The sequence below is a fragment of the Aquarana catesbeiana genome, linkage group LG13, assembly GCF_042186555.1.
Source record: "Aquarana catesbeiana isolate 2022-GZ linkage group LG13, ASM4218655v1, whole genome shotgun sequence".
In the NCBI taxonomy this organism is placed as follows: Eukaryota; Metazoa; Chordata; class Amphibia; order Anura; family Ranidae; genus Aquarana; species Aquarana catesbeiana.
The window spans coordinates 120,879,759-120,903,812 of NC_133336.1; the positions used below are offsets into that span (position 1 = coordinate 120,879,759).

The 24,054-nt window shown below is 41.6% G+C and overlaps 1 protein-coding gene across 10 annotated transcripts in view; it reads left to right on the top strand.

Moving 5' to 3' along the window:
* NPAS3 (neuronal PAS domain protein 3) overlaps positions 1–24,054 on the top strand; it is a 678,331-nt gene that overhangs the window by 646,374 nt on the left and 7,903 nt on the right. For all 10 annotated transcript variants that reach the window (XM_073610105.1, XM_073610104.1, XM_073610107.1 and 7 more), the window contains 2 exons: positions 11,752–11,899; positions 15,715–15,830. In XM_073610105.1, coding sequence (XP_073466206.1) covers positions 11,752–11,899; positions 15,715–15,830 — 264 coding nt within the window. The remainder of the gene's footprint in view (positions 1–11,751; positions 11,900–15,714; positions 15,831–24,054) is intronic.

Sequence of the window (24,054 nt, forward strand, 5' to 3'; positions counted from 1 at the left end):
AAACTTTGGAAATCAGTCAAAAAACCCCCCCACAGGAGGATAACATCATCGATGTACCTTTTGTAATATTTAAGTGCCTTGATAGATTGGTGGTAACATACGTTCCTACATACGTTCCTACATACAGTGGGATCATAAAGAATGAAGGTAGCCACCCCCTAACAGGAGGTTGGCTCACAGCACCCAAAAAAAGGAATCTTGAGATTCAGTGGAGATTGAGCACAATAAAGGGTACTTTTCTGAGTTATGAAAACATACTAAATAGATTTTTTTTAATCAGTGTTTAGTCTCAATTTAATTATGGTAAACATAACCCCCCCAACCCCCTCCTTAACATTACATAGAAGGGAAAAGGTAGAATTTTTAAGTGAGTCAAAATGTAAAAAGCTATTTTTAAATAAAAGTTAAAGTGATATTAAAGTTTTGGGGGGGGGGTTTTCGTTAAAAATAACAAACATGTCATACTTACCTCCTCAGTGCAGTGGTGTTGCACAGGACAGCCCAGATCCTCCTCGCCTCGGGCCCCTCCCTCCTGCTGAGTGCCCCCACAGCAAGCAGCTTGTTATGGGGGCACCTGAGCCAAGCCGCTGCTCTGTGTGTCTATTAATCCACGGAACTGTGGCTCGGTCCACCCCCTCTCTCTCCTCATTCAGCCAATGAGGAGGGAGAGCTCTGGGCAGCCAAGGCTCTCATGCAACATTGCTGAATCGAGATGAGCTTAGGTAAGTATGAGGGGGGCTGCTGCACACAGAGGGTTTTTATTTTAATGCATAGAATGCATTAGGATACAAAACCTTCTGCCTTTAGAGCCACTTTATGCTATATGCATGGGAACAAGTAACAAATATTAGGAAAGTGTTATCCCAATTTGGTTAAAAAAAGTAAAAATACGCTGTATGCAAAACCAAAACTTTTAATGTTTTTTTTTTTTTTTAATGGAATAGGTAAGACTTCCTTTTTTGTTTTTATGCCGTTTACAACCTATTCTATTAGCACAGCAAAAGGTAAGATGAAATCTCTCCAAAGAGAGGGGAAATTCCTTCTTATGTTTTAGAAAGTAGTCACAATATCAGGTTTCCCCGCTGGAAATTCTACCCTTCTGCCCTCATTCACACTAGTGCGATTTGACAGTTCCAAGTTGCATGACAAGTCGCACCCCATTGCCGGCAATGAAACCATTGAAATTGGGGACTTTAAAAAAATGGTTCCTACACTACTTTTTTCCGATGTAATTTCGACTTGCATAAACTTCTGTTAAATCAAGTCGCAAGCCGCAATGAAATCGAAGGTGCAAATCGCACTTATCTGCAGCTTTGAAATCGCGCGTAAGTAGTTCAAAGCTGCACTGGAGCGAACAAGGACTTAAGGTGGCCTAGTAGAATTTCGTAGGAACAATTATAAAAATTTCTCTTTAGAAAATTCTTAAAACATTTTTTTTTTGCCATCAATTAGTTCGAAAGCTTTCAAAATTTCGTCCAGATCATCTATTTCACTGCAATCCCAGATGGGATGAAACAGGTTTCATTACAATATGTACAGTGTATCATAGGATTTTTTTTCTGAAAGAAAACCACATTCACAGCTAGAATTTAGTTTTTTTGAAACAAGTTTTCCACCCTGCTCCTTCTAATGTTTTCATCATGGTTGAAAATAGTGTTGTACCGATACCAGGTATTTGCATGAGTATTTGTACTTGTGCAAATGATCTGATACTAAAGCCGATACCTTCAGACTTGGTTCACATATGTGTGGGCCGGTTTGCAGTGTGATTTCAGAGCCCGATCCAGTGCGATTTCCTTCAGCTGTTCTGGTGCGATTCCAATGCGCATTGTAGTGTATGAGATTAGAAATCGCACCTGAACTGGACTGAAATCACACACAACTCTTTTTCAAATTGCTCTGTGGTCGGCCGTACATTTGTGAACAGGATGTAAAAACTCGACAACGTAATCATAGTAGGTAGTAAGAACTGGATGTAGCATAAGAATTCTATTTTCATGTTTACTATTGTTCAGAATGATGGTCATTTCTAGGGACAGAAAATTAGTGACAAGACTATCCCAATTGTATTTTGTATTTTGTCATTAAACACAGAAAGCTGAAAACGAAAATATGGTTTAAAAACGGGGGAACAGACAACCTTCCATTCTATCAAACTGGGCCTTCCTTGTATGAAATTAAAAAAAAATACTTAGATTTTTGCTAGCAAAACTATTGGGTAATAAAGTGCATATAGCTTCACCTTAGTCATTTACTAGGCAAAGTGACCATACACTCCCCAGAGTGAACCGTTTGTTAGGTGAACAGCCTCTACTCCTTTAGTAAATCAGCCCCATGGGATCTACAAGAGATTCAGTCATGCATATGTAAGTGAGCCTACTAATAGTGTCTAAGTATTTTAGTACCCTAACTACGCCTGTGATGGATTGGGGTCGGTGCTGCACCACAGGATCACCCCATAGAGATAACAATAGCACCATGACACATTTCAAAGGAAAATCTCAGCAAGAGACATTGACCGGGGGAGGGGTAAATAATGTGGGTGGAGGAAAGTTGCAGGAGGTGACATTCTGAAAAGGTCCATCGGGAGTATGCATAAGGCAGAGAAGATCAGATAGATTCCAGGGAATGGAGGCTCGCTTTGTGACAAGCATAGCAAGATCTACTCATCCAAACCCCAATAGCATATATACAAGTCATGGCATTGCATGCTCATTTAGGAAAAACCTGAATGTTGCTGAATTTACCCATTACCCTAACAAGACATTTAAAGCAGAACTTTAGGTAAACAGCTAAATACATAGATGAAATACATGTATATAATAATATGTAGTTCTGACCATCTAGTTCTGAGATTTACATAGCTCTAGCAAACAGTGCAGTCCAGTCTAGAAGGAGAGGAGGCCTATTTTTCCTCTGCTGCAGTTTACTAAGACTGAGCTGTCTCCTCCACACCCCGACCTGTGACTGGACAGTGAAAGGAGTAGAAAGAATGCAGGTGAGTTCATCTCTCTGTCAATCACCTTTCTCCTCCTCTCAAAATGCTGCTTGCTAACACATGGACGGATTGACTGCTTGTGCTGCTTCCTTTACTTTTAGTCTGAACTCTGCTGTAAAGAGACTGCAAGTGGCTAATACAAGTAAAATTCAGTTATTTACACTGCTTGCATTAAAAAAATACATTTACAGATATATTAATAAAGAGCCAAATGAGTATGTGACCTTTATAGACAAAATAATGGACCCTAACAAACTAAATATAAGGACTATAACGGTAACCAATTTTTGTAAAAAGTATAAAAAAAATTTATTATATGATTAAAATTGCACATGTATACATATCAAAAAACATACAAAGCACACAAAACCTGCACATAAAAGATAACTAAAACCATCTAGTACTCCTTGAATATTGGTTCTTGGTGGCTCCCCTACGTGAGCCACCAAGAACCTCACATAGGGGAGCCTCACGCAGGAGATAACCCGTTTCTTCAGGAAAAGTTTCAGCAAGAACACATGGTCAATAGTCAAAAACATCAAAATAGAAACACATTGAATGGTCCTCCTACAAATGGTCATTGTTACCCATATAATGCCACAGAACGGTCCTCCTCATTTTCCAAGATAGTCGTTAGTTCTTATGTACCGTAATTGGAACTAGGTATCAATAGTCAAATTGTATAGTATGCACCTAGTGATACACAATGTATTAGGTAGGTAGGTTTCCATTATGTCGTTTCTCAGATCAGCATGGAGTGAGATAAATTCTCACCAAAATAGATATGAAAAATAGGAAATTGGAAGGAAGGCCTCAATGAGAGACCCTCATTTGGTACACCATATAGGTCTCTTATTGAGGCCTTCCTCCCAATTTCCTATTTTTCATATGTGATCTTTATAGCTGCTTGGAGTTCAGCGTTGGGATTCATGGGGGACAGTAGTTGATATGTCCCTAGGTAAAGAGAAACACACTTTCTGTTTTGAACCCAACAGAATATTTAGTATTGTGCTTTGTGAGGCAGGCATGGGATTACAGTAGGTCTCCTTGAATTGTCAGAGGGAATAATTGTTCCACCCACATTGGGTGACACAACTGATGTATAGGTGATTGATGCACTTTATTAAATACAATGTTTTTTTTAAATTATTTAATATTTAATATTTATACTGTACTGTATGATTCTATTCTTATGACCTATATTGACTGCTTTTTGTGACAATTTTATTTACAAGACAGATAATATCAAATTCTGTTTTCATACATGAAGCATATGGTCTTCTACTCTAACTCCAGTACAGTCCAACACATCTGGGGGGATCTTCTCATGGTCTTATGTTGAGAGTACCTGTATATTGTAAACACATCACATAATGCTTACATTGTTTTTCTATATACCTCTCAGGTCTCCTCATTCTGTTTTCTCCTGTGCCCCCCCCTTTCCACAACCCTCTTCACTGCAGCCCCCCCTAGCACACTCTGTATTGTGTAGCACTTATTAGCCACAATTAAATGGACAATATGAATTTAGTGCTTTCTCCGAAGCCCTCCTCAGCTCTGCTTTGCAGCAAGATGATTAATGCAAATACATATTACTTGAGATAACCATTTAACCACTAATTTAGCCAAATTTATTACAGCAGTTAGGGCTTTCCATTCCAGACAGACAGAGACAAGGACACAGTAAGGGGACAAGGGGCTGCTGAGGACATACTGCCCCCTCATGGTGACGTGATGGAACTGCCCTCTGCTCGCTGTCTCTTATGGAAAGATTTTGAGACACCAATGTAATTTCATGGTTAATTATTTTTCTGTGAACATGCTACACTGTATGACGGTTCTGACTACTATGCAGGCAATGAAGCATTATGCTCATTAACATTTATGCAGCCTGTAACCCATATCGCTACACGTAAGGCTACCGATTTAACCATTTGCTCCCCATTTGTAAGAATCCTATGTGTACATAGCCCTGTGATAAAGCACAGAGTTACCTGCTCTGGAATTATTTGTTTTTTGCTAAATCCACAAGCCGAAAGATATAGTGCTACGGAGATATGTTAAATATCCTTTCTTTCATATAGAAACGGAAAATGATCTATCAGATCTTTGTCAACAAATCCCCCAGTCCTCCAGCTTTACCAATATCTATTTGCAAATAAGTCTTACAGACTGTTAAAAAAAAAACCTTGTTAGGGACTTGAAGAACACTGTCATCATTTCAGCAATATCTTGAAAAATACATACTTTGTTTCTGAGTATTTGGCCTGGATCAAGTATGCAGCAAGAAAAGTCAGGATAACGTCTGAATGCCTAATTTGAGCATTTGTTGTGGGTCGGTGACTTAGGGAGTATTAAAGTTGATGGATCAGGTGGCACTCAGGAAGCTCCAATTTTAAAAGGATTAGACATTAATGGCAGCTTATAACATAGAAGAGTGATGGCAGTAAAAAGACCAAAGTTTTCTATCGCGTCTGCCCCATTTTTAAATTTATTTATTTATTTTTTCTTATTTTTATTTTTTATTTTTGAGTAAAGGTCTGTGTGTGTGCCCCAAGCTTGTTTGAATCCACTTAGACCCCTTTCACACTGAGGCGCTTTACAGGCGCTATAGCGCTAAAAATAGCGTCTGTAAAGTGCCTCTCCTGTCTCTCCAGTGTGAAAGCCCGCCTGTAAAGTGCCCGAGGGCTTTCACACTGGAGCGGTGCGCTGGCAGGACGCTAAGAAAAGTCCTGCTAGCAGCATCTTTGGAGCGGTGTATACACCTCTCCTAAACCGCTCCTGCCCATTGAACTGAATGGGCACTGCTGACGATCTGCCGGCAAAGCACCACTGCAGCGGCGCTATGCGGGTCGTTTTAACCCCTTTTTGGCCCCTAGCGGGGGTTAAAACTGCCCCACTAGCTGCCGAAACCCCCCCGAAAAAAAGGTCTGTAAAGAGCTGCTAAAAATAGGACCACTTTACCGCCGACGGTGCTGACGCCCCAGTGTGAAAGGGGCCTTACTGTTGACTGACTCTTTACCTCTGCTGATTGTCTATTCCAAGCATCGGCTACACAATGGCTAGGTGGGTAGTGTTTCTCCCTAGCAGCACTGGGGTCATCAGTTCAAATCCCAACCCTGCCACTACCTGCCTGGAGTTTGCATGTTCTCCCTGTGCCTGTGTGGGTTTCTTTCCTCACTCCGAAGACATGCTGCTAGGTAAATTGGTTCTAGTATGTGTATTTATTAATGTGAGTTAGGGACCTTAGATTAGGGGTGTCAAATGGTGGCTCTCTAGCTGTTGTGGAACTACAAGTCCCATCACGCCTCTGCCTAAAGGAGTCATGCTTGTAACTGTCAGCCTTGCAATGCCTCATGGGACTTGTAGTTGCGCAACAGCTGGAGGGCTTCCAGTTTGACACCTGTGCCTTAGATTGTAAGCTCCTTAAAGGCGGGGACTGATATGAATGTATAATGCATATGTAAAGTGGTACGTAAATTGATGGCGCTATATAAGTACCTGTAATAAATAAGTAAACTACGCTTTCAGTAAAATAATACTTTGTAAGATTAGTTTTCAAGCCTTCCTCCTGCTAGTTTGGCAGTAGGGGTCAGAGGTGTGATAAACATAGTATTTAGTAGTATTTAGAAGCCATAATAGAGTAATATGTACCAAGTATCAAGCCCTAGCAGATATATGAGATAAAGATGATTTTGTCAGGGGGCTGATATTTCCCCGCTAATCAGCTGAGAGGAAGTCTATGGAAGAGGATAGGGGAGGAAAAAACAAAAATGCTATACTTATCTGCTCTGTGCAATGGTTTTGCACAGAGCAGCCCCAATCCTCCTTTCCTGTGGTCCTCAGCAGCTTCTCCAACCCACCCACCCCCCTTTTCTAAGTGCAAGCCACTTGCTATGGGGGCACTTGTGCAAGCTAATTTCTGAGCCACACTCTATCCATTGAAACACAGAGCTTGGCTCCGCCCCTTTTGCTCCCTTCTCACAGGCTGTGATTGACAGCAGCAGGAGCCAGTGGCTTCCACTGTTGCCTCTGAGACAGTAAGCCACGCTGGATCGATATCAGGCTTAGGTAAGTATTTGGGGGGGGCTGCACACAGAAGATTTTTTTACCTTAATGCAGAGAATGCATTATGGTAAAAAAAAAAAACAACTTCTACCTTAACAACAACTCTAAATATTGTGAAACGCAGATATTTAAAGGACAGCTGCATTTTTAGTAAACCCCCAGCCCACCTAGTAAAATGCCTACCTTTCTTCCTGCTCCTGCAATCTTCACTTTGCAGCTATGCTCAAGAAAGCACAGCCTTTGCAAGGAAAATTTCCCAGCTGGGTTCTTTCCTACTGCTCACGCTTGCCACAGCCTCAGTCATTCCTATGGGTAAGCTGTAGCTGTATACCAGCTGGAGGCCACCATGAGTTTGGATCATCTATAGCAGGGGTCTCAAACTGGCGGCCCTCCAGCTATTGCGAAACTACACGTCCCATGAGGCATTGTAAGGCTGACAGTTACAAGCATGACTTCCGCAGGCAGAGGCATGATGGGACTTGTAGTTTCGCAACAGCTGGAGGGCCGCCAATTTCAGACCCCTGATTTATAGGAAATAATAGGACTGTGATATGCATGTCCAGGAGGATGAGGGCACAGACAGGACATATTCAAAACCTGTGCTATACCAGCCTGGATGTTAGGTGAATTAGGTTCCCTTTTGGAACAGGCATGGATTAAAACAGACACCAATACAAGAAACTCCAATCCCTAGTGACCTCTAGTTCACAAGTAGAATCCAATGAGGGTTTACATTTTTAAGGCCAAAGTAAATTCCCACTGCCTTTAATATGAGTGGACTGATGTGAAAGCACTATATTTTCATTAAGGTGATAATGTCACACAGGGGGTGTCACTGTAGCTTTTTGGACCACGTCTCATCAGCTTTCTAAAACTGCCAGCTAAATTGAAAATTTGCTTGGTGGAGCAAATAATGGGGCCCACTCGGCTGTAGCACCAGTGGAGCGGATTTTACATTACTTGCCCATTGCTATTTATGAGCTTTGTAAATTACCCCAAATATCCTTTTCTCTTTTAACTCTACATCCATTCTCTTTTCAGTCACTTTTATTATCATCACCGCATTTATTTCTCAAACTTTCTTCTTTTTCCCCTCATTTACACAAATCTTTCCCTCTGCTGTCTTCACATATTAACTTCTGTGGTCTCTGGTCCCCCTCACCCCACCTTTCCGACTGGGATTTTGTTCTTCTGAGAGCTGCAAATTCTCTCTGACAAGATGAAAAGAAAGTGCTGTATTTTCTGACCTACTGGAATCCCCAAAATGAGCCCAGGGATCAAAGCTGCACAAATACCTTCAAATAACCTCTAACAGGCAGGCAAGAGAGAGAGACTTGGAGTGTTATCCTGGCCGCAGTAGTATTCAGTATTGAACTCTGGTCTTTCTCTCAATGGCTCTAAATGTATGAATGTACCTCATATTTCAAATCAGATGCACTCCTGTCTCTGGTACTTCTGCTCTTAAAGTGGTTCTAAAGGCAAAGGGGTTTTTACTTTAATGCAATCTCTGCATTAGGGTAAAAAACCTTTTAAATGTTGCTCCCCCCACCCAGCCCCCCCCACGAAATACTTACCTGAGCCTGATCTCAATCCAGCACTGTGCCTGAGAGCAACGACTCTCTCCTCTCTCTCTCCTTACTAGACATGGAGGCAGGAGCCAATTCGTTCTGCTGCTGTCAATCAAATCCAGTGAGGTAGGGCCGAGCCACGCTATGTGTGTCTATAGACACACACAGCACACCTCGGGAGCAAGCCTGCAGTGTTTGTCTCCATAACAGCACCAGTTGGGGACCTCAGAAGAAGAAGTTCGGGGCCACTCTGTTTAAAACAGTTGCACAGAGCAGGTATGAATAACATGGTTGTTACTTTAAATTAAAAAATAGCTTTAGTAACGTTTTTTTACAACGCCTTGGATAAATGCACACATAATTTTGTTTGATCTTTTATTTTTAGATTAAATAATTAATTTGCTCAATAGGTTCTTTAGGTCATTCCATTATTGTGTATGCTAAATACTTGAATACAATAATCTTCAGTGCATTCAGGCTTTCTTTTTAAAACATTGCAATAAAATGAAAGTGGAAAAGAAGCCTGTTTGATTCCCACTTAAACTGGTTTTACAAAAATTGGTCAGTATTGATCATTACCTGATTAAATGGAAAACAAATATGGGCACCATTAGGCTTTTTTATGCATGCATTTATTTTTTTATGAGCAGGGCTGACATTAAAATCATGGGGTTTCCGTACAACCTACATGACAGGCCCCCCACCCCAGTCCAAACCCAAACAACACTCTTCAGCGGCCCCATGTTCAAGCCCCACAAGCAATATTTTTTTTTAACTCATTACTTGTGGATGGCGGGGAGATTGCTAGTAGTAATTGCCAAGAAGGACCCCCCAGAAAGACTTCTCTGATTGAACACTGCAGCCATGATCCATACAGGTGGCACTATGATCTTCTCTAGTGACAGAGAATACTTCTTCGTTTACCCCTAGCGATAATCCTATGCACAACCAGGTTCCAGTGCAGGTGAAACTCCGGTGTGACATCACTCACTCTCCTGCATTCCAGCAGCCCAGGCCTCCCTACCAACCAGGAGAGTCCTGGAATGGGGGTACTGCCTGTAACCCCCACCCCAATCTGTGATGCTGTTTTTGAGCAATATGATGGATCAGAGTATACCTTGCAGTAGATGTACTGCATTGTGGCCAATGACCATTCCTGTTTCTATTTCTCTTGTAAAGATCAAGTTTGGCTGTGCTTCTTCCTACCTCCTAAAGTTATTTATTTATTTGTTAAAGGCATTTATATAGTCCTGCCTGACAAGTTTTTTTTTTAAATCAAATAGTTAAAATTAGGTGCCCTCCAGACAATTTACACAGCACTTTACATACTGTACATTCACTTCAGCTCCTGCACGCAAGGAGCTTACAGTCTAAGATTTGTCTGTCAGATGCATACCTACTTAACATAATTATACATGCATACATAGTTTAAATCAGGGGTAGATAACCTCAGCCCTCCAGCTGTGGTGAAAATACAAGTCCCATGAGACATTGCAAGACCCTAGCAATCACAGGCATGACTCTTAGAGGCAGAGGCATGATGGGATTTGTAGTTTCACGACAGCTGAAGGGCTGAGGTTGCCTACCCCTGGTTTAAATAATCAAAATACAGTACATTCCAGATGCATCAAGGTTTACAAAGGTCTACAGTTGGTTTTCTTTAGCCAACAACATCTGAAAAAAAAGCCTGTCCCTTGTCAGTGTGCTGCAGTCAGAGCTATAGCTCTTCAATTGGCAGGGAACATACGTTTTGCTGATTGCAGAGCTATAGACCTTGCAGAGAGACCACTGCTTCCACACAGAGGGTATTTTTATGCTAGCAGGGGACAGTCTTTTTTTACAGCTTTATGCAGTTTTGGCTGCTTTATGAAGAAAACTAACGTCTGTGCACCCTTTTTAGGCAACTGGAAAGAATAAGGCATGGAGTCAATGAGCAGCATAGGCAAAAGACCGGACATGACTGGGTGGCAGGATAGGATGGAGTATATAGTAAGGATTTAAATATTTAATTTTGTTTAAAACTAAGGGTCCCAGTTGATTGGAGAAGGCAAGGGTAGGGCAGGGTGGAGTTTTGGTGGAGTAAATAGGTGGTACTAGTATCCTAGGGTCAGTCGGAGCTAGGACACCATGGAATGAGATTTTCCCACCCTCCCTCCAGTAATAATTTGGCTTGTTTTAGTTTGCTTTTCATTAGGTTGTTGCATTCACGTTCGGCCTCATTGCTCATAGAGTGAGTGGAATATGGGGATTGTTTTGTGGGGTTATTGTGTTTTGGGGGATGGTTTGCTTAAAGGGCATATGTCGTAGCAGTTGGCAGGGGTCTCAGGGTCTTGGAAGGCAGTGACAGGTAAAAGTTTGGAGAAGGAAGGGTGGGGCCCATCTCAGGTATGGGTGTACTTACCCTGGTAAATTAATGGAAAGTTTTAATGAGTCATTTGGCTGTATCGCGGGTATCTTAATAGTAATAGTCCTTGAGCTTGTGTAGTTGCGGCTGAGGGCCTTGAAATCTATCTTGATGATAGATACAGCCAGTCGGTCGAATACACGTTGCCTTGCAAGATCCTAGACTTTAATGAGGTTAGTTGATGTACTAAGCTTGGGTTAGTAATTTCAGATATTTAAATGAAGGATAAGATGTATTGTGATAATAAAGTTGTATTTTATTTGTTTAATAAAATGGCCACTAGGGCCTTTAAAATGCATAAATGAAAATTGTTGTGGTCTGTTGTTTATGGGGATCACAGGTATTAGGTTGGTGTAAAAGGTAAAAGCAGCCGAAGTATCTGAAATACCTTAGTCATGTATTTAAGTGATTACATTGAAAGTTCAGCTGGTCATTTAATGTGAGTCCATATGTTAGGACATAATCATTTAAGTGTACTCATATAAATGTGGCACATGTCCATGTTTGACATTTTCCAACCAACACTGGAAACATGAAAAGAAGAAAAATGTGACTGATTACTGTGGGCAGGACAGACAGTTCTTTCTTCAGACACTTTCAGGTGTGAGACCTTGGTTGTTGAATAAAAAACATAATATATAACAGCAAATAGCACTTGATTAGAATAATAACTGGTACTTAGAACAGATCTCAGGACTTTTCTTTCCTTTCAGTGTTGAACAAGGGCCAGTGTGTGACCAAGTATTATCGGTGGATGCAGAAGAATGGTGGCTACATTTGGGTCCAGTCCTGTGCCACCATCGCAATCAATGCCAAGAATGCCAATGAGAGGAACATCATCTGGGTCAACTATATCCTCAGGTAACCTCATACCTTGGGTACAAGCTCCGCCAGACTCTATAACTGGCATTCAACCTCTATGTATAGCATCACTGACATGACAGCACCCTTGTTTTCATCAGAGAAGGTAGAAAGAGGCAGGAGCTGATAAATTAGAACCAGTGTAAAAATGAAGAAAACTTGGAGCCAGTTTATTTTAAAGTTGTGACTTTAAAGCTGATTTTACACAGTCGTTTCAAACATTTTCCTCTCTTCTCCATTTTCATCATGTCATGTAACAGTTGTATAGAGATTATTGTGATACATGCTGTGTCAAATTATTACTGTGGAAACACGAGGGTTGGTGCACTAAAGAAGTAGAGCATGTTCACTTTGCAAGGGAAGGTTTACTTAGCTTTGAATTAAGTTAAAATACTGTACACTTTGCCTAGACTATCCAATCGCGTGCAATGAAAATGAAAGACAAAAAATTTTATTCTTGCATTTTATTCTTGCACGATAGGATGACTGAAGTCAGCATAGCTTCACCTCCTGCACTAAGCTTAGTGAAACTTCACTTGCGACATATAATTCACATTTTAAAGTGAATTTGCTGTGCTCATTTATGCCTGATTCACATCTATGCAGGTTGTAGTTTGCATATTCCAGGTGCATTTTGCGTTTTTCAGTACACATTTTTGATCCATTGAAGTCTATGGAACCAAAAACCATAAAAAAGTTCCTGGTCTTTTCCATAAAATGCACAGATGTGAATCATATCCATAGGAAACCACGTCAAATGGACTGTAGTGTATTTCTGCAAAACTGAAAACGCACTAAAAAATGCATTAGGTGTGAACCAGACCTTAGTATATGTGGGGATGATTTGTGGGATTGTAGCACCATGTTGGCCTTTGACTTATTTGCAATACATTGATTTCAAAATATGGAAAGAGAGACATTTGTCAACAGAGGGTTCATCTCATACTGCTCAATTGATTAGCTGGAATTGAGCCTTAAAATTTCTGGAGATGATTCCAGTACGTCCATAGTCCACGCACACAGCATATTCAGCAGTGCATGTATGTCATATACTCCAGTGTCAGGAAGACCTCACAAAGAATTAAAGCCTTCTTAACATATTGTAAGGGACAACAATATGATGCCATATGTGTATCCCTGTCATTTGTGTTATATTGTTTTGATAATCATTGATAAAATATGTTAAGGTTACTAATAGAGCTATTCACATGTTTGGTCTATCAACTTAACAAACTGCTTCCTTGAAACAATTGTGTTAAAATATGTATTGCTTCTTGGATAGACATTGTCACATCAGTCACTGAGATGCAGAAAAAGAACATTAATCATTCTAGTCATAACAAAATATGAGTCTTGCCTTCCTGAAAGAAGCCAGACGCTACATGGAGCTATGTATGTAGAAAGCATATGGTCTATGACTCTACACTCTTTAACACTATTGGAAAAAGAAAGTGAACTGTAACAGTGGTGTGGCATGTACCAAAATGTACACTCCCATCTTTCCTCCACTGAGAGACGACTCATGGACCAGAAACTAACTTTCTGGCTTTTGCATATTCAGGACATAGTCAGATCTTTGCAGGTGCTAGAAAATGTTGCCACCGTTTATTTTCATGTATTTACAACATGCTGAAGTAAAATTTCTATTCAGTAATGACTTGGAGTGACATTATTTGCTTGCAACCGGCAAAGCCAAGCCCTCATGTGTGTGAATCCTTATGAAGTATCATGGCGGATGTAACATTGTGGTGGTAGATTTTTCAAGCAATATCTAAATTGTGCACTATGACAGTCATCCTGCTTTCCCAAATTATTATAGAATGAAATTCTGTCATGCCTGCTCAGGGGAAGCAGATCACAGCAAGGTCTTCTAGACTAGACGAACTTCACGTGCTGTCAGTAGATAAAATACACTGTATGAGTCACAATCCTGAATATTGTAAAATTTATATGTGTTATCTGTTTTCATACATTGCTATGCACATTTCTAGCAGTTTGTGTCCTCTCTGTAGCTTGGAATAGAAAGGTAAAAGTTTGAATGAAGGAAAACTTTAGTTTTTGTCAGCCTAAAGCTGGATACACACTATACAATTTTCTGTAGATTTTTTCCTTCAGATTTACCAAAACCATATACTATGAGATCAAACAGGAGTTTCAATTTGTATGCAATCAGGCAGGCCCTTGCACTATATGGTTTTGGTAAATCTAAAGGAAATCAGACAACAAAAGTTGTATAGTGTGTTTGGGGTCCTACTTAGTATAAAACAATATGAAGCTCCAATAACCCAGCCACTGTTAGGTGGCATCCAGTTATATGCTTATGTAGCCAGCTCAAATGTCACACATGACCTTCCCTTTGGGCCAGGATTGCTGTTGACTAAACAATTCCATCTGGTCCTAACAAAGTTTAGCAGTTATTCTGTGAATCCTGATTGATACCTTGGTTACCGCCTGTCTAGGCACTCGCCCCCGTCCACATCGGGCCAATTTGACATGTCAAATCACATGCCAAGCCAGAGCCTATTGCCAGCAACGGCACCGTCTGAATCGGTGCAACGCCAACTTTGCTACACTTCACCGATTTCCAAAAGCAGTTCCTGCACTACTTTTGTCGACTTCAGGGGTGATTTCAATAGACATCTGTGCATGAACCCACACAGATGTCTTTCAAATCTCCCTGAAATGCGGGTTTGAAATCATGCAAGTTCAACTGAACTCGCACTATTTCAAACCCGTCCTCAGTGTGAACTAGGGCTTATTGTTTGTTTGTTGCCAGGCCCAGTCTTAGTGTGTGTTATTTGATTGTACCTGAAAGCAGCTTGTTCTGATCTTTTAATTCTGCCAGAATGCCACCTGCCCCAACCAGTTTATGGAATGTGCTCAAGTCTGAAATTTCGGTGCTTTGCTTTAGTTGAGCATGAGTTGTCATCAGTGGGCACAACATGAATATTGTGAAACCCACACATACCCATCTGACACCTAGATTATGCTGTTCAATGACACTATGGAGTTGATTTACTAAAGGCAAATCCACTTTGCACTGCAAGTGCACTGCAAGTGCACTTGGAAGTGCAGCCGCTTTAGATCTAAGGGGAAGCTCTTCTGATTTTATCATCCAGTCAAGTACAATCAAAAATGTTTTTTTCCTTGCATGTCCCCCTCAGATATACAGCGAATACACTTCCAAGTGCACTTCAAAGTGCACTTGCAGTGCACTTGTAGTGCAAAGTGGATTTGCCTTTAGTAAATAAACCCCTATATTTATTGGCACTGAGGGAATCCAAGTTGTTCAGAATAATACAACTGATCCTTATAATATATCTCACAATCTCTAAAAGTACCTGTCAGTACCTGCAAAAAAGAATAAAGCAGAACCAATCCCAAAGCAAGTCTCTCCTGTAGCTGGCACAAGAGAAGAAGGGCCAGCTTTCAGCTAAGGCAACAAACACTACAAGACAGCACATCTGCTCAGCTTGCTCCTATACGATTCCACACCAACACTGATGCATTTCATGGCCATCCCCCTTCCTCAGGGCTCTCATCAGAAGTGTTGTTTGTGCAATATGAGAGGTTTTATTCTTTTATTCAATGGATAGTATGACCTGAGCTTGTCAAAGTGCCTGTGTTATGCTTTTGTGTAAAAAAAAACTTTAACCAAACTTACATTGTCAGTTGGTGGCCTTGATTATCTTTGTTATATCTCTTTAGCTTTTTTTTATATAATTGTGTGACCAGTTACTTATATGGTTATAAAGCAGCAGGTTTAATGGTGGTTTGAGGATTTCATGTCAATAAATCTTTTTTATTTGGTTTAGTTTACTAGAATACAAGGACATTCCGATGGATATTGCTCAGCTGCCACATTTGCCTGAAAAGACATCGGAATCCTCTGAGACTTCTGACTCAGATTCAGACTCCAAGGATAATTCAGGTGAGGCAGATATGTATAATAAATTGTTACTAACTGAGATGTTCTCTTATATAGATATCCCACAAAATTAAGCTGTTTGCTTTGTGGTTATGATGCTCTTTATTGCTAACAATGCATCACAATAAAAGGTCGCTGTAGATGCCAAACACAGTCAAAACCCTAATTTGTACATTACCGCAATAGCAAAGAATCTACTATCTGTAAATGGCTCCTGGAATTGTTATTGCTGCCAAAGTATGTAGATATGTTGGTGTTTTGTTTTGAAACCTGTACAAGAGAATTACATCTAGAACATTTTTGGTTTCTATTTCTTTTCTTTCTTTTCAATCTTATTTTATTGAAAGGTGAAGTTACAAAATATAATACACATGTAAGTTACCTACAGCAGTGAGGTAAACTTTTACGGATTATGCATAATCTGAAGCATCCTATCTTTAGTATTCTGGTGTAATAGTGGTGCATCGTGGTATAATAACATGCCACAAAGAAGAGTGAATAACAACTTGTGAGTGGGTTCCAACCTACAATTCTATACCGATTAAACGCATATCTATGATGTAATGTGATCCATCCTAATCGGGATGATATGCTGTAGGGATCCCTCATTATCTTAGGGTAAATATCTAGTTCACGGTTCTGTACTGGGCATATGGCCTCAGTTCGTATGCTTGGGTGTTAGGTTCAATGCGGGAAGGAGAGCAAGTAGGGAAAGAGAAGAAGGGTTACATCAAGGAAGGGGTAAGGGAGGTAAAAGAGGTTAAAGATCACTCCAGCATGGCTAATCGGTAGATTATTATTATTATTATTATTATACAGGATTTATATAGCGCCAACAGTTTGCGCAGCGCTTTACAACATGGGGCAGACAGTACACTTACAATACAAATCAATACAGGAGGGATCAGAGGGCCCTGCTCGTTAGAGCTTACAATCTAGAAGGGAGGGTCAAGTGGAGACAAAAGGTAATAACTGTGGGGATGAGCTGATGGAAAAAAATGAAAGTACAGTTGTTAGGTGTGGGTAGAATAGGCTTCTCTGAAGAGAAGGGTTTTTAGGGATCTTCTGAAAGCTAATAAAGTAGGAGATAAGCGGACAGATTGGGGTAAGGAGTTCCATAGGATTGGAGAGGCTTTGGAAAAGGCCTGGAGGCGAGCATGGGAGGAGGTGACAAGGGAGCTAGAGAGCAGGAGGTCTTGAGAGGAACGAAGAGAGCGAGTAGGTTGGTATTTAGAGACTAAGCTAGTGATGTAGCTGGGGGCGAAATTGTGGATGGCTTTGTACGTAGTTGTTAGAATTTTGAATTTAATTCTTTGGCCGAGCGGAAGCCAGTAGAGGGATTGACAGAGAGGAGTGGCAGACACAGAGCGATTGGTAAGGTGGATGAGTCTGGCAGCGGCATTCATAATGGATTGAAGAGGTGATAGACTATGTAGAGGTAAGCCAATGAGAAGGGAGTTGCAGTAGTCAAGGCGAGAGATGACCAGCGAGTGAATTAAGAGCTTTGTTGTGTCATTGGTTAGAAAGGGGCGTATTTTGGAGATGTTGCAGAGGTTGAGGCGGCAGGATTTGGACAGTGATTGGATGTGTTGCTTGAAGGAGAGTTCAGAGTCTAGGACTACACCTAGAACCTTGGCATGTGGGGATGGGCTTATAGTTGTGCCATCGATTTTGACAGAGAGATCAGGGGAAGAGGCATAGGGGGGGAGGAAAAATTATAAGTTCGGTTTTGGCTAGATTGAGTTTAAGGAAGTGGTGAGACATCCAGACTGATATATCTGAGAGTAAATTACTGATACGTGAGGAGACAGAGGGAGTGAGCTGAGGGGTAGAGAAATAGATTTGGGTGTCATCAGCGTAGAGGTGGTATTGGAAGCCATAGGAGGCTATCAGTTGACCCAGGGAGGCAGTGTAGATTGAAAATAGTAGCGGTCCAAGAACAGAACCCTGAGGGACCCCAACAGAGAAAGGAAGAGGAGAGGAGGAAGTAGAGTTATAAGAAACACTAAAGGTGCGGTTGGATAAGTAGGAAGAGAACCAGCGAAGTGTACAGTCACGGAGACCAAAGGCGTGTAATTTTTTGAGGAGGAGGGGGTGGTCAACCGTATCAAAGGCAGCAGAGAGGTCCAGGAGTAGGAGTACAGAATAGTGTTGATTGGTTTTGGCCGTTAGTAGATCGGAGAGCAGTTTCTGTGGAGTGTTGAGGATGAAATCCAGACTGAAGGGGATCGAGAAGGCCATTATCAATGAGGTGGACGCTCAGTCGGTTGTAGACCAGACGTTCGAGGAGTTTGGATAAGAAGGGGAGCAAGGAGATGGGGCGTAGGTTGTTAAGATTGGATGGGTCCAGTGAGGGCTTTTTAAGTATGGGTCTGACAAGTGCATGTTTTAGAGAGTTAGGGAAGATGCCAGAGATTGAAGATGTGGGTTAGAGAGTGTAGTATAGGGCCAGAGGGTGAACGTAGCATTTGTGAGGGAACAGGATCCAGAGGGCAGGTGGTAAGGTGGACATTAGCAAGTAGTTTAGCAACTTCGTCTGTAGTGGTGGGATTGAAAGAGGGAAATAATGATTGTGCCTGTGGGCATGAAGTGTAAAGCGTGGAGGGTGTCGGCACAGTAGAGATCTCAGCGCGAATAGTATCAATCTTCTGTTTGAAGTGATTGGCAATCTCCTGTGCAGTGAGTGAGTTGGCGGGAGGAGGCGGTGGAGGACGAAGTAGAGAGTTGAAGGTGGAGAAGAGTTGACGGGGACAGGATGATAAGTTGCTAATGAGAGTGGTAAAATAGGTCTGCTTAGCAGAGAGGAGGCTGGAGTTGTATTTTTGGAGGGCAGATTTATATTGGTAGAAATCTCTCTGGGACTTAGTCTTACGCCACAGGCGCTCCAGAGCACGACTACGTTTTTTCAGACTTCTAGTATCATCTGTTTGCCAAGGTTGAAGGGGTCTGGGCTTGATTCTGTGTGTAGTGAGGGGGGCAAGTGAGTTCAGTGAGGCTAGAAGTGAAGCGTTGTACACAGAAGTGGCTAGGTTGGTGCAGGATAGGGGTGAGATTTTGTCGTAGAGGTTGTTGATAGCAGAGTAGAGAAGAGAAGGGTTGAGATGACGTAGGTTTCTGCGGGTAACTTTAAGGTGGTTGGAGGGAGAGGAGGTGAAGGAGAGAGAGAGAGTGAAACTAATAAGGTGGTAATCAGAGAGAGGGGATGGATAGTTAGAGAGGTTGCATGGAGTGCAAAGGTGAGAGAACACGAGGTCAAGGATATTGCCTTCTGAGTGAGTTGGAGCATGTATCCACTGCTTCAGGTCAAAGGAGGATGTTAGGCTGAGAAGTTTGGAAGTGGAAGGAGTGTTAGTATTAATAGGGATGTTGAAGTCCCCGAGAATAATAGTGGGGATTTCAGAAGAAAGAAAGTAGAGTAGCCAGGCAGAGAAGTCTTCAAGAAAGGTTGATACTGGTCCAGGGGGCCTGTAGATCACAGCTATTCTTAGAGAAATTGGAGTGAAAAGGCGAATACAGTGTGCTTCGAAAGAGGAGAGTGACAGAGAGGGAAGTGGCTGAAGTACCTGAAAGGTGCTATGTGGGGCTAGAAGGATTCCGACACCTGCTCCCTTACATCCGCTGGATCTGGGGGAGTGAGTCCAGAGAAGACCACCATGGGATAGGGCAGCAGAAGATGCAGTGTCAGATTCGTGGAGCCAGGTTTCGGTAATGGCGAGTAGGTTAAATGAGTTGGCAATAAAGAGGTCATGGAGATCCTCAGCAGCCCATAAAGTAAAGTCTTCGGAGTAACGGAACATTGACCATGAGGTCCAATTGATGGAGAACTGTTCCTCCTTTCCGGTTTCCTGCGCCAACAGACGTTCCACATCTTTTATCTGATCCACTTCAACAGCCCATTCTCCCAAGGTAGGTACAGCCACTGTTCTCCAATGATGGGGAATCACCGTCCTAGAAAGTGACGCAATATATCTTTTTTAATTGACTTGAGGGGTCCTGGGATCATAGATAGGAGGGCTACTTCTGGTGTGGGCTTAATTGAGGGCGTCATCAGCCTGCTGCAGACCTTTTGCCATAGTTTCCGAATAGAAGGGCAAGCCCACCAAATGTGGAGCATTGTCTCTCTAGAGGACAGGCATCGCCAGCAAGTATCTGGCAAAGAAGGGTTAAAGCGTTGTATAGTCGCAGGGCATCTGTACCATCTTGTCAACAGTTTAAACCCTTTTTCTTGAGTCTTAGTTGCTAGGGAAATCTTATGCGTCAGGACGAAGTACTTTTGCCAATCAGCAGGTGAGATAGAGTGTTGTAAGTCTACTTCCCATTTCTGCGTATATGATGGAAGGTCAGGGGTAGATATGTAAAGTAGCAGGGAGTAAAGTAGGGATACCACGTGTGTCGGTGGGTCGGGTTGTGACAGCAGTTCATCGAAATTCGATGGGTCAGATAGGATATCCGATAAGGAAGAAAAGGTACGTATATATGACACAACTTGGCTTCTCTGTAGCCACATAGTTGGGTGTCTCAAAGCTGTCTGGGGAGGCGTGTCCGTTCTTAGAGATGGGTCCGAGCTAGGCGTCTATGATTCTCCCTATTCCAGGGTCCGAATCTCCTCCCACTTACAGCTGGGGGGAAAGCTGGGGTCCCAAAGAGAGGGGTCATAGGGTCCTGTGGGTTAGATATTTTACTAGTTGAGACTATATGGTCCCACACCTGACGTGTCTGACGAGTAAGAGCCTTCGGGAGGGTTTCTATTTCTGATACCTCTATATTTTATCTCTGATCAACTGTTGGCCACAATTTGAAAGAGGAAATCATACCATCTACCAAATAGTATATATGAAACTGCTGTTTTATTTAGTTGTGTTAGCAGGTAAATTCTAAAGCATATCACGGGAATTCCCAGAATTATAACCACAGATTCCTTGTAATGGCAGTTTTTCAAAAATGGCAAAAAGGACATACCCTCTGCTTACCGGGTAGAACATGGACATACTGTATTTTAGGAACTTACCCCAGTATTTATATCCACACGGGTAGCATAGTCAACCTAATCCCATCATCATTGAATGTGTCAAAGATGTTTATTGTCCAGCTGTACACTGTGTGGATATAAAGGCTGGAATGTTCCTGACACTAAACAAAAAAGAGGCTTGGATAAACTGTGAAATGTCTCCAAAATTACAGTAGAATATAACTACTACTACTAGCTTTTGTGGTTGTTTGGTCTGTTAAATACAATGCTACTTTCTGAAGCCACATCCTACTTTCTGAGTGTTGAGTAGGAAGGTCTTCCTGCTATAGTCACAGTGATAAAATTACTGAGAAGAGCAGTAAGACAGTCATTTGAGCAGGAAATGAAATGTCCAGAGAAGTTCCGTTGAACAACCATATAGAGAATGCTACTGTATATACAAGCCATGTTTGATTTTTTTTTTTGCTAGATTTTGGGCTCTATCACACTCATGGTGGAGTGTGGTGCTCTCTAAATAGCAATCTGCATTCAGAACACTTTCTAAAGGGCGTTTGACAGGCAGTGAGGAGACGTTATTGAACTGTAGCCTCCCTGGCGGTTTTCCCGAGTGTGGCTCGGGGTTAAATTTCAGCACCATTAGCGGTAACCCCGAGCCACACTCGGGATTACATCTCAGGATCCTGGTGCGATATACTTACCTTGTCCCCAAGATCCTGCGATGTCCCGCCGCTGTGTCCGCGGGCTCTGTCCTCCTCCCCGATGTCCTGTGTGCCAGGCTTCGTTCCCTGCAAGCATCGCGACGCACGGGGGTGGAGCCTGGTGGCAAATTCAAAAAAGTAAAAATTCATAATACATACAGTACACTGTAATCTTACAGATTACAGTACTGTATGAAATAATTTCACATCCCTTTGGTCCCAAGTGTCTCTAGTGCTTTCTCCAGTGCCCCGCATGCAGTTTTATATGATATATACTGTTCTTTCTGCCTGGAAACTGGAGATTGTCCATAGCAACCAAAAAGTGTCCCTTTACATCAAAAGTGGTTTTAGACCAGCTAGAAAACAGCGACAGTAAATTAGAACACTTGCAGAATTGAGCGATAGTGAATCGTGGAAATTTATTTTTTTATTATTATTATTATATTATTATTTTTTATAATTATTTATATTTATTTATTATATTATAATTTATGATTTTGTGTTTCAAACTTCATCATACCCGGGATATCTACTAGACTCTTGTTGGACAGATTTAAGTGTGTTATTGCTAAGAATTACAGGCCTACAATATAAAATGCCAAATTTCTATGCAAAATAATTTTACTGCAAAAATCTGAAATAATCATACCTCCAGGAAGGTTAAAGAGTGATTTTAAAAAGCAGTATTGCTTGTCAAACTGCACTCTGAGTTAAAAATTCTATTCCTGAAAAGTAAAGCATTGCAGCTGTGTAATGTGAACAGCCCCGTCCAGCTGTTTTTCTACAGTTCAAGTGCATAAATGGGAAGTGAGGGGAACTTAAAACCACTGCTCAACTGCCAGTTTTCACCACCTCCCCCTGACCACCTGTCTGAAAAAGACTTTAGATAATCATAGTTGGCAGCATAGTAAACAAGAAAAGTATTTTTACTGACACTAAATTACAATAAGGATTGTACAACAATTACAGTATCTCACAAAAGATACATTTTTTGTATTTTTTAAAATATTTTATTATATCTTTTCATGTGACAACACTGAAGAAATGACACTTTGCTACAATGTAAATTAGTGAGAGTACAGCTTGTATAACAGTGTAAATTTGCTGTCCCCTCAAAATAACTCAACACACAACCATTAATGTCTAAATCGCTGGCAACAAACCACTAGTACACCCCTAAGTGAAAATGAGAATATTTTGTGTGGCCACCATTATTTTCCAGCACTGCCTTAACCCTCTTGGGCATGGAGTTCACCAGAGCTTCACAGGTTGTCACTAGAGTCCTCTTCCACTGCTCCTCCACCTTCTGTTTGAGGATGCCCCACAGATGCTCAATAGGGTTTAAGTCTGGAGACATGCTTGGCCAGTCCACCACCTTTACCCTCAGCTTCTTTAGCAAGGCAGTGGTCGTCTTTGAGTTGCGGTTGGGGTCGTTATCATGTTGGAATATACCCTTCAATATGCTTCAGTATGTCACAGTACATGTTGGCATTCATGGTTCCCTCAATGAACTGTAGTTCCCAGTGCTGCCAGCACTCATGCAGCCCCAGACTATGACACTTCCACCACCATGCTTGACTGTAGGCAAGACACACTTGTCTTTGTACTCCTCTCCTGGTTGCCGCCACACACGCTTGACACCATCTAAACCAAATAAGTTTATCTTGGTTTCATCAGACCACAAGACATGGTTCCAGTATTCCATGTCTTTAGTCTGCTTGTCTTCAGCAAATTGTTTGCGGACTTTTTTGTGCATCATCTTTAGAAGAGGCTTCCTTCTGGGAGGACAGCCATGCCTACCAATTTGATGCAGTGTGCGGCATATGGTCTGAACACTGACAGGCTGCCCCCACCCCTTCAACCTCTGCAGCAATGCTGACAGCACTCATATGTCTATTTCCCAAAGACAACCTCTGGATATGACGCTGAGCACGTGCACTTAACTTCTTTGGTCGACCATGGCGAGGCCTGTTCTGAGTGGAACCTGTCCTCTTAAACCGCTGTATGGTCTTGGCCACCATGCTGCAGCTCATTTTCAGGGTCTTGGCAATCTTCTTATAGCCTAGGCCATCTTTATGTAGAGTTCTTTGCCATGAGGTGTCATGTTGACTCCCAGTGACCAGTATGAGAGAGTGAGAGCGATAACACCAAAATTAACACACCTGCTCCCCGTTCACACCTGAGACCTTGTAACACTAATGAGTCACATGACACCGGGGAGGGAAAATGGCTAACTGGGCCCAATTTGGACATTTTCACTTAGGGGTGTACTCACTTTTGTTGCCGGTGGTTTAGACATGAATGGCTGTGTGTTGAGTTATTTTGAGGGGACAGCAAATGTACACTGTTATACAAGCTGTACACTCACTAATTTACATTGTAGCAGAGTAGCATTTCTTCAGTGTTGTCACATAAAAAGGTATAATAAAATATTTACAAAAATGTGAGGGGTGTACTCATTTTTGTGAGATACTGTGTATATAGATATATATATATATATATATATATATATATATATAATTTTTTTTTTTTTAAAGTTACTCTGTAAATTAGATTATGT